Source organism: Cherax quadricarinatus, chromosome 73 (assembly GCF_038502225.1).
Source record: "Cherax quadricarinatus isolate ZL_2023a chromosome 73, ASM3850222v1, whole genome shotgun sequence".
NCBI classification, from domain to species: Eukaryota; Metazoa; Arthropoda; class Malacostraca; order Decapoda; family Parastacidae; genus Cherax; species Cherax quadricarinatus.
In genome coordinates this window covers 6,266,449-6,278,600 of record NC_091364.1, presented here as the reverse complement: position 1 = coordinate 6,278,600, position 12,152 = coordinate 6,266,449, and the positions used below count along the sequence as shown (strand labels likewise).

At 43.9% G+C, this 12,152-nt stretch overlaps 1 protein-coding gene across 2 annotated transcripts in view; it reads left to right on the top strand.

The window, feature by feature from the left end:
* Positions 1-7,411, top strand: part of LOC128701148 (uncharacterized) — a 140,865-nt gene extending 133,454 nt beyond the window's left edge. For both annotated transcript variants that reach the window (XM_053794747.2, XM_053794748.2), the window contains exon 3: positions 2,588-7,411. In XM_053794747.2, coding sequence (XP_053650722.2) covers positions 2,626-7,275 — 4,650 coding nt within the window. In that variant the 5' untranslated portion in view covers positions 2,588-2,625 and the 3' untranslated portion in view covers positions 7,276-7,411. The remainder of the gene's footprint in view (positions 1-2,587) is intronic.
* Positions 7,412-12,152: the final 4,741 nt, after the last annotated feature.

Sequence of the window (12,152 nt, the reverse complement as noted above, 5' to 3'; positions counted from 1 at the left end):
TGTTGTTACTGCTGCTGTTGTTGCTGCTGCTGCCGCTGGTGCTGTTGCTGCTGTTACTGCTGCTCGTGTTAGTACCGCTGACACAGTTATTAGTGCGGCTGCTTCTGTCTTGCTGCTGCTTGTGCTGCTGGGAGCATACAGCTGCTGCAGCTGCTAACCCCCCCAACACCATATCGTCCTCCAGGAGAGAGCACAGGACACCACCAATATCCCCAATACCACTATCATCTGTGTTGTGCTCCGCCGCGAGAACCGACACCACCAAATCTGAAACCAACTCCTTTGTTAAACTAAACGAAATTTTTCTCTCTCCCGTGTATTGTGGAGTTGCGAGGTGGGTGGAAGATGATCACAGGATGAATGTTTGGAACAGGAAGAGAAGGGAAGAAGGGAAGGTATACGGGAATGGGAATTAATATCGGGTGGTAATATATTGCCTTTGTGAAACACATTAGTTAGATGCCACTGATTTATTATTATTATTATTATTATTATTATTATTGTTGTTGTTGTTGTTGTTGTTTTTCCTGCTGCTGTTATTATTATTATTATTATTATTATTATTATTATTATTATTATTATTATTATTATTATTATTATCATTATCATCATCATCATCATCATCATCGTCATCATCATCATCATCATCATCATCATCATCATCATCATCATCATCATCATCATGATCCCTTAAGTCAATGTGACCTGACCTGACTAGGTTGGGTGCATTGGCTTAAGCCGGTAGGAGACTTGGACCTGCCTTGCATGGGCCAGTAGGCCTTCTGCAGTGTTCCTTCGTTCTTATGTTCTTAAATGGTAAGCGTTATACCCGAAAAGAGAAAGCAGTTGACAGTCTCAAAATCAAGAATTCTTCACCATCATTAGTGTTCTTCCTTAACTCCAGTGACCCTCCATCTTGTGTGTGTTGAGAATGTCTTGATACTCTGGAACACTCTTCTGCCTTGTATCCCTGCTTGTGTTGCTAACTGGTGAACAGTCTCTGGTCAGGGGTACAGTATTAATGCATTCCTGCAGTCCAAGAATGTGCAGTCGACCCATCCTTGCTTTTCTCGCTTAATCTCTGTTAGTCAGTCATTGAGCTTTGATTCGCCGGTACCGCCGGCCAGGGTCTCTGCCAGTTGGCCACCCGGCCTTGGCTCCCTGACACCCGTGCTGGTTTGCTGTAACGATGTTGCTGGTTTCTAAGTGTTCGGATGGCCGCTAGTAAAGTCTGGTCGCTAGATGGGCTGCGGGAATAGAACTCTCGATACTGGTCAGAGGTATGCCACATTCCTGTTGTCTTCGTTATTCTAAGATTGTCTTCGCTGCCCTAAGTCGTTATGTGACTCAATAACCAGCCTCTTCCTAGTTGTTTTCTCACTTTGGTTTTTCTCAGTATTTCTGATTTGTAATTAGAGTTCTTCTCTTCTTCAGCCTTATTGCCACCTAGTCTTTAACACTCACCTTCCTTCTTATGTAGTTGTGTTGTAATTTCCATTTTTTTTTCTATTTTACGGTGTCCCGTAGCTCGATTGCTAGCCAGCTTACACACTGAGGTCCGGGAGTCGATCCCCGGTACGGGTGCAAACATTAGGACGTGTTTCCTTAAGACGCCTGCTGCCCCTGTTTACCTATCTGTAAAATAAGTACCTGGGTGTTAGTTGACTGGTGTGGGTCGAATCCTGGGACAAAATTGACTTAATTTGCGGGAAATGCTCAGCATAACAAGCGGCTTTCTATATAGTACTGTGTCATTGATGTCAGCTAGGCCTGTATACCGTGTACATGTACTTGTAGAAATAAAGATTATTATTATTATTATTATTATTATTATTATTATTATTATTATTATTATTGTAGTAGTAGTAGTAGTAGTAGTAGTAGTAGTAGTAGTAGTAGTAGTAGTAGTAGTAGTAGTAGTAACACCGGCCGTCTCCCACCAAGGCAGGGTGACTCGAAAAAGAAGAAACACTTTCATCATCATTCACTCCATCACTGTCTTGCCATAGAGGATCCGATACTACAGTTCAAGACTTGGAAATCTCCCCACCCTTCCTTCAGAGTACAAGCGCTGTACTTCCCACCTCCAGGACCAATGTCTGATGTGTCATTCAATAATATGATTTTTCTTTAATTATCGTCAAAATTAACGTCTTTGGTATTTATTCCAACCATTTCTGTTTGATTTTTTGTTCTCTGTTATCCTCTGTGTTCTGTGCCTTTCTGTGCCCTTTGGTTCCCTGCCTCTCTAAATCTCCGGTTCAATAAAGACCTCTGAATTTCAGATGCAACTATTTGCGTGTGTATTGAGAGTGTGTGTGTATCAAGTGTGAATGTAAGCTATCATTGTGTGTGTATTAGAGTATACCAGCATGTATGTGTGTATTTGTGCTCAAGAGGACTTGTACTCATACTTTCTGGGATCACTTCATAACTCTTGGCTTCGCCTCTTAACTCTTATCAAATGGTTTCATGAGCGAGTACGTGTTTGTGCTCAGATATGTAATCTATCTACACAGACGTATACATGGTGACAAATATGTTTTATACATTGTGTATGTGTCTTACATGATTGTTGATGTTGCAGGTTTCGCCGTGGTGTTGGAGTCGAGATGGTGAAGCAGGATGGCTGGTTACTGTACACACTGGATCCTTCCAGCAGCAGCTCTCTGGGTCCTCTGCGCTCTCTCTGTCCTGGGAGCCGTGGTCAGCGCACAGTCACTCTCAGCGGCAGCTGGTGCGTACGGCGACTCCGCGACGACCACTGCGCAGGATGCTTCAGTGGTGGCCACTGTGCAGGATGTCATAGCGAAGACAACTGGGCAGAATGTCTACACGACGACCACTGGACAAGATGTCTTCACGATGCCCACTGCGCAGGATGTCTCTATGAACACCGCACGGGATGTCTCGAGGATGAGCACTGGGCAGGATGTCTTGCCAGTGGCCACTGCGCACAACCCATTGACTATGACAGCAACGATTACCGGGGATATTATTCTCATGTTTGGCAGTGTAAACAACGCTTCATCAGCAGCCGCTGTACACTTAACTCCCACGATGGTCAATATCTCCACTCTGGAAGATTCTCTCACCGCTCCACTTTCTGCAGTTACAGATGGTCGTTGGCCGGAGCCTCAACTGGCGTTAAAACTACCTCCTTTACCTCCTGACACACTGAGTGACCCGGGGATAGATGAAAATGATCATCTAGCATCCTCTAACACAGCCAGTGATGGAGATGCTGAATTAACAGAGAAAGATACTATTCCAGATTTTCCCTCTGGGCCATCGCCATATGTGGCTGCGAGAACTACGTTAAGAAAAACTGGTTGGAATCTTTTTGATACAAGAGAAGAATCAGAATCTTTCAAAGCAAGTAACACTAAAACAGCGAGTAGGGGTAGGAAATATTTGGATAAAATCATTCCATCATTTCGGGATACTGAAACTTCAAAATCAGAGGTGTCTGCAGTGCCACGACCACCATCTCCCAATCGTCTTTTATTGTCGGCTGTCAAGAATCAAGTGGTTCGCCGATCAGCTGCCGGAGACGTCCTGCCATCAGTTCCCCTCCACCGCCACCGTCACCGCCACGGCAACCACCATGGCAACCTCCACGGCAACTCAAGAGTGCCCTCTAGGCTCAAGGACCAGCCTGGTGAGTCACTGACAGGGAGACAGAACCATTTCAGAATACAACAAGAACTCGAGGATGATATTGGAGAGGTGTTCAGGGATGTAGCATATAGAGGCTCGTCATCCAAGAGTTACCCACCAGTCAGACAGTATAAGTTAATGACAATTCTGAGCAATCCAGGAAGCAGCAGGATTGAAAGAACGACAGTCCTCAGCAAGAATCCACACTACGACTACATGGCTGATGGCAGAAGAGGCATTTTGATGCCGGTACAAAGAAATATATCAGCTCCTGATGTTCCAAGCTCAAAAAGTGAGTCTAGAAGCTCACGTCTTGAACCAGGAAGTGATGCTCACTCATACAGCAATTCTAGCAGTAAGACTAAGAACAAAGACGGGACTTCGGTCATTGAAAGAATCCTTGAGCTTCAGGAATACGATCATGAGCTGTATGACTTGTATGAAGGTCACTATACTGACTCTTTCGAGGGAGATGGGAAATCAGAAATTCCTAGAAGAGGCAACTTTGAGGATAATCAAACATCAATGCGAAAGTTTTCTGCTAGTCAAGGCTCCGGCGAGCCGAAGAATGAAACACAGACAAAAATGGAAAGAACCAAGAAATCTGGCATATACAAACACGCATCTCAGCTGTCTTGGTTTGATGCTTTGCTATGCAGCAATAGAACCTTAGCCTGGATAGTTGTCAACTTCACTCTTGGTCTGCTGCTCCTCGGCTTGAGTCTCTTGGCTGCCTTCCGTCTCTTGACTCTGAAGTCTTGTACACATCTGCTCCCACGAACACACTTCGTGAGCATCCATTTACTTGTGTTCATTGCTGCATTCCTCAAGGCATTATACTTGTTCCACCTGGCTTATGGGAGAAAGGAAAGACTTCCCCTTGTTCTTGTTCTCCTATTAACCAATACTGGTTTTCCTTCTTTCTCCTCCTCATTTTTAATCTTAATGATAATGATGTTTCTTACTGCTGATGTACATGTTTATAAACCAAAGCTCTTTACTATGCATAATATATCTATCTTTGTTATCATGAAATTTTCTCTCTGTTTTGTTGCAGATATTATCGTTGGGTGTGCACATAGTAAGAGTGTGTTAGTGTTGTCTAGAGTTATGTTGATTGCTATCACTGTAGCTATGATTGTGTTTTATGCTCGGAAGCACCAAATGGTCCTGCAAGTGTCCCAGATGTTGAAGAGGGAATTCCAAGGGGAACTCAAGTTGCTGGTGGTTCCTTCAAAGGATTTATCACAGGAGAGACAAATGGGAATCAAGCACATATTGAGAAACCGTCTTAATATGTGGTGTAGGATAATGAAGCTCTCTGCTACAGCCCTCGCAGTTCTGTGTCTTGTTCACCTCTTTCACATTGTTTTCCTCATCAGCTCGAACGTACCTGCCTGGGGGTGGTGGACGTTCCACATTTCTGGATGTTTGGTTGAGTCTTTGTTGTGTCTCTCCATCTGTATGGCTGCAGCACTGACTCAGCGCTATGATGAAAAAGTAAGTTTCTTCTACAGTTTTATGGTCCCTTCATATCTAAAGCGAAGTCACAAGGAAGGGGAAACCAAGGAGAGAAATGGGAATGTAATATACCAAAGAGTTTCCTTCTCCAGTGGAACTGAGAGTACTCAATATACCTCCTGCTTTCCCGAGACAGGAACCACAGGGTGTGAACCAATCTCAAGAACTCCAAAAGCACCCAAAAGACGGGGTGTTACCGTCAAAAGATCAGCTACATTCAGCTACGGACCTCCACACCAGCCAGCAACTGGTGATACATACGGGCCTCCCATAGCTCTTTCTCAAGTGTTGCGAGCAGGTTCAGCCTCCCAGATCCCCATGTATAGGAATGCTTCAGGTTCTCATGTGTCTATTTACGGTCCTAATCTAGTCTCTCGAGTCCCCATCTACAGTCCTCCCAGCTTTGCGTCCATGCTTGTTCATGAAGATGGTTTTGTTAGGATCAAATCACAGTTGGATCCCCTTCAAGGAAATTCACAATTACATCACTCGCAGGGTACACGGCATGATCCTAATATTCAAGAGTTTAATCCTCAAATTCACGGCTGTCCTTTACAGCAACTTAATGGTCTTGGGAGACAAGAAAGTTTTTACCAAAGCCTGTCTCGTAGAAGAAGAAACTCACGTTCTTCAGATATACATAATAACATCGATAGTCCTGAGAGTGATTATACTTCCTCTCCGGGCAGCAGAAGTGGCTACCAGTACTCTCCAAGTTTTCCATCATCAATAGCACAAGGGAGGACAGAGTCAGACTACCAGAGTCTCTCTAGAAGGAGAAACATCAGAGATCCCAATGTCCAGCATCTTAACAACATTGAGAAACAGGAGAATAACTACCACAGTTTGCAGAGGAGGAAGGGAAGAAACAGCGGACACGATCTCCAGCTACAGCACATGAACAACCTGGACCGAGGTGAGAACGACTACCATAGCCTCACGAGACGGCAGGTCTCTCATGAGGACAACAACTATCCTGGTGGTGACTGTGACTACCACCACACTGCGCATGTTACTAGGAAGAGCTTTCGGGAGCCCAGATTACCGTCTTTGAACCTTTATGATGAACAAGGTCTTTATCGTCTGCCTTCCCAGCGTGGCAGTCCCTCGATGCAACACAAAATTTCCAATTTTCCAGCCTCGCCTTCCGTCTCTACCGTCCACAACACCTTTATGAGTGTCTCACCTGGAAGTTCAAGGAGAGAAGCACACTTTCCAAAGCCTTTCGTGCGTATAGGCAGCAACGTAAGCCTTCAAACTGAAGACACCTACTGTCCTGACTACTTCGCCAGGGGCAATCCTGTGAGGCGCAATCATTCCTCTGCGGGCTACTTTCCCTCCAGGAATAGAGCCCCTCACAGTCCTTCCCTTACAGACGCCCTCAGATACGGTTCTCTCAGGCTGGGAATGACCAGGAAGCGCCAACCTGGCTATATCTTCAACACCAATGCAAACAAGCTGTTTGATCAGAACCGCGACAGGTATCCAAAGAACTCTGATGGGAATGGCAGAGCAAGGGACTTCAAAGACAAAACCAATGTGAATGAAGGCACAGAGAGAGGACCGCTAGAGGATTTGGACACAACACAAGCCACAAATACAAGAGCGAGTCCAAGCACACACAGCCAAAGTCCAGGGACAAAAAGTGCGAGTTCGGACCAAGACTGGGCATTAGAACTCATCAAGAGCAGTTCCATTTTGACGGATTTTTACTCCCTCGAGGAGCCAGAAGAAGAGGACAGAGTACCAGAGGAGGACAAGACGTCGGGGAGTAATAAGAAGCCGCAAGAGGCGGACAAGATGCAAGGGAAAGAGGAAATGCCAGAAAAGGATGACAAAACGCCTGAAAGAAAACAAGAAAATGAGCCAGTGAAAAAGGAGGACAAAATGCCAGTGAAGGAGGAAAAGATACCAGGAAAAGAAGATAAAATGCCAGGAAAAGAAGATAAAATGCCAGGAAAGGAGAACACGACGCCAGGGAAGGAGAACACGACGCCAGGGAAGGAGCACAAGACACCAGATAAAGAGAACAAGATGCTAGCGAAGGAGGACAAGGCGCAAGAGCTGAGAAAAGCGTCCGATGACGAAAATTAACAAATAAAACACATGCTAAGCAAAATTTCCATAGTCTCGTATCCAAAGAAATATTCTGTAAAGAAAATTAGTGAAAGTGTACTGGAATATGTAGTATGTGTGTGTGTGTGTGTGTGTGTGTGTGTGTGTGTGTGTGTGTGTGTGTGTGTGTGTATGAACTATGTATAAGCGGTAGTAGCAAGATGTACCTCTCTTCTTAAGTATTTATGAGACAACAAGTGACACCAGAGTATAAAACAAACACAGGTTTTCCCTCTTATTCTTCTTACCTCGAAGCCTTTTATCCATTCTGAGGCTACGAGGTCAAATAATTTTCAATATATATATATATATATATATATATATATATATATATATATATATATATATATATATATATATATATATATATATATATATATATATATATATATATATTATATATATATATATACACACACACACACACACATATATATATATATATATATATATATATATATATATATATATATATATATATATATATATATACATTGTGTGTGTGTGTGTATATATATACATTCTTGTAGGTACAAACCCCTGGTGGTGAGTATATTTACTATCATCTGTATCAATAAACCTGATATTTTCTTAAGCCTTAATGCACATTTCTTGAACCAAAGGATTTTTTTTTTTTTGTAATTTGTGTAATCTATTCTGTTTCCTAGTCATTAAATGTTTGTATTACTACGTTGGTTTTATTTATCAAACCTGTATGTTGAACCCTGTGACCATGATCACTAGTGACCATGATCACTAGTGACCATGATCACTAGTGACCATGATCACCAGTGACCATGATCACCAGTGACCATGATCACTAGTGACCATGATCCCCAGTGACCATGATCCCCAGTGACCATGATCACCAGTGACCATGATCACCAGTGACCATGATCACCAGTGACCATGATCACCAGTGACCATGATCACCAGTGACCATGATCACCAGTGACCATGATCACCAGTGACCATGATCACCAGTGACCATGATCACCAGTGACCATGATCACCAGTGACCATGATCACCAGTGACCATGATCACCAGTGACCATGATCACCAGTGACCATGATCACCAGTGACCATGATCACCAGTGACCATGATCACCAGTGACCATGATCACCAGTGACCATGATCACCAGTGACCATGATCACCAGTGACCATGATCACCAGTGACCATGATCACCAGTGACCATGATCACCAGTGACCATGATCACCAGTGACCATGATCACCAGTGACCATGATCACCAGTGACCATGATCACCAGTGACCATGATCACCAGTGACCATGATCACCAGTGACCATGATCACCAGTGACCATGATCACCAGTGACCATGATCACCAGTGACCATGATCACCAGTGACCATGATCACCAGTGACCATGATCACCAGTGACCATGATCACCAGTGACCATGATCACCAGTGACCATGATCACCAGTGACCATGATCACCAGTGACCATGATCACCAGTGACCATGATCACCAGTGACCATGATCACCAGTGACCATGATCACCAGTGACCATGATCACCAGTGACCATGATCACCAGTGACCATGATCACCAGTGATCATGATCACCAGTGACCATGATCACCAGTGATCATGATCACCAGTGACCATGATCACCAGTGACCATGATCACCAGTGACCATGATCACCAGTGACCATGATCACCAGTGACCATGATCACCAGTGACCATGATCACCAGTGACCATGATCACCAGTGATCATGATCACCAGTGACCATGATCACCAGTGACCATGATCACCAGTGACCATGATCACCAGTGACCATGATCACCAGTGACCATGATCACCAGTGACCATGATCCCCAGTGACCATGATCACCAGTGACCATGATCACCAGTGGCCATGATCACCAGTGACCATGATCACCAGTGACCATGATCACAAGTGACCTTGATCACAAGTGACCATGATCACCAGTGACCATGATCACCAGTGACCATGATCACCAGTGACCATGATCACCAGTGACCATGATCACCAGTGACCATGATCACCAGTGACCATGATCACCAGTGACCATGATCACCAGTGGCCATGATCACCAGTGACCATGATCACCAGTGACCATGATCACCAGTGACCATGATCACCAGTGACCATGATCACCAGTGGCCATGATCACCAGTGACCATGATCACCAGTGACCATGATCACCAGTGACCATGATCACCAGTGACCTTGCATGGGATCCAAGGGGTATTTATTATTATATTTACATATTTTTATTTTCACATAATGTTATATTTTATCTCCATTAACAGCTAAAATGAAGATATCTTCCTTTTTAATATTATATGTGTTTTATTGAATTAAGTCAGGAACTGCTGTGCTAACTGCTGTAAAATAGTTAGCCAATTGGTCTCTCGGGTAGGTGTCTCATGACCGAGTTGACGTCTGGCTTAGAGGCGTTGCCTGAGTACCAGCCTATCTTCAGCCTTGGTAAATGTCTCGTTGGCTGAGTACCAGCCTACCTCTAGCCTTGGTAACGTCTCGTTGACTGAGTACCAGCCTAACTCTAGCCTTGGTAACATCTTGACTGAGTACCAGCCTACCTCTAGCCTTGGTAACGTCTCGTTGACTGAGTACCAGCCTAACTCTAGCCTTGGTAACATCTTGACTGAGTACCAGCCTACCTCTAGCCTTGGTAGCATCTCGTTGACTGAGTACCAGCCTAACTCTAGCCTTGGTAACATCTTGACTGAGTACCAGCCTACCTCTAGCCTTAGTAGCATCTCGTTGACTGAGTACCAGCCTACCTCTAGCCTTGGTAACATCTCCAAGTTTGATTTGACTTAAGTTTTGGATAACAGACGGTTGTGTTGGTAAGACAGAACCTCTTTCTTGCTACACTTAGTATATATACGTATCAGTGAAGAACAGTTTCTTCTGGACTTACAGAGTTTGATATCTACTAAGGCTGTGAGTTTTAACTGTATACCGCGGGTATTAATTTAATATCGCGGATATTAAACTGAAAACCATGGGTATTAACTGAATACCATGATTATTATCTAACTACCATGGGTATTAGCTAAATATCACTGGTATTAACTTAATACCACTGGTATTAACTTAATACTACAGATATTAATTTAATGCCACGGATATTAACTACCATGAATATTAAGTAAATACTATGGATATTAAGTAAATATCACGGATATTAAGTAAATGCCATGGATATTAACCAGATATCCCGGATATTAACTAAATACCGTGTATATTAACTTAATTCTCTAGCCTCGCTTCTTGGCACTCTGCAGATTCACTCATAGTCTCGTGGGCCCTATCGTACCTGCTCTTAGAACTGTGTTTGGAGTCTCCTTCCACCACTTCCTCACCTTCTCGACCACTCTGAGACTGAAGAAATACTTCTTACATCCCTGTGGCTCATCTATGTCGTTAACTTCCACCAGCTGTGTCCCTCTAGTTCTGGTTTCTCTCCTTATCAATTTCCCCCTGAGTATTTTGTATGTTGTTATTATGTCTCCCCTGGTTCCTCTGTCCTCCACTGTTAGATTCAGATCTATTAGCCTCTCCTCGTAGATCATGTCCCTTAGCTCAGCAACAAGCCTTTTTAAAATTACATTTCTAGACTTTCTCTAGTTTCTTAACGTATTTTATACAGATGTGGATTCCATACTGAAGCTGGATCTAATGTAAGTTGTATAAAGGGCCCAAAATAACAGTTTGTGTGTGTGTGTGTGTGTGTGTGTGTGTGTGTGTGTGTGTGTGTGTGTGTGTGTGTGTGTGTGTGTGTGTGTACTCACCTAATTGTGGTTGCAAGGGTCTAGACTCAACTCCTGGCCCCGACTCTTCACTGGTTGCTACTGGGTCATCTCTCTCCCTGCTCCATGAGCTTTATCATACCTCATCTTAAAGCTATGTATGGTTTCTGTGTGTATGTGTGTGTGTGTGTGTGTGTGTGTGTACTCACCTATTTGTAGTTGCAGGGAGTCGGGTCACAGCTCCTGACTCCTGTATATGTGTGTATTTTTGGGAAACATATTACCAACAGTGATATAAGTGTTAGAGTTAAGTGTGTGTAGCCTGGAGAGATAATCACGGTGGTCACGGGAGGTCAACGAAGGCATCCCAGCCACGCAGCTGAACCTGACCTCAAAGTGACCTCAGGAATCCTCCCTTGACCACCAGGCCAATGATCCTCTGGGAGGTAAGTCACCGCTCACACGTTCTGCAGTTTGCAACTCGGGTCAAGTTCTGAATGGACAGTTCGTCTTTAAATATAATTATTTGATTTAAAGATGCGTTCACAAGTTTTCAGAATTAACAGTGAGGTTATAATGTCTCGTTTTATGTAATAAATTATTTTATACATGAGGTGGTGACAATACCCACTTAACAGTGATTCCAGCACCACTGGAAGACAAGTCTTCAAGTTGCTGCAGTTACTGAACCTACAGTGGAACACTGCTGCAGTTACTGAACCTACAGTGGAACACTGCTGGAGCTACTGAACCTACAGTGGAACACTGCTGTAGTTACTGAACCTACAGTGGAACACTGCTACAGTTACTGAACCTACAGTGGAAAACTGCTGTAGTTACTGAACCTACAGTGGAACACTGCTGGAGTTACTGAACCTACAGTGGAACACTGCTGTAGTTACTGAACCTACAGTGGAACACTGCTACAGTTACTGAACCTACAGTGGAACACTGCTGTAGTTACTGAACCTACAGTGGAACACTGCTGGAGTTACTGAATCTACAGTGGAACACTGCTGCAGTTACTGAACCTACAGTGGAACACTGCTGGAGTTACTGAACCTACAGTGGAACACTGCTGGAGT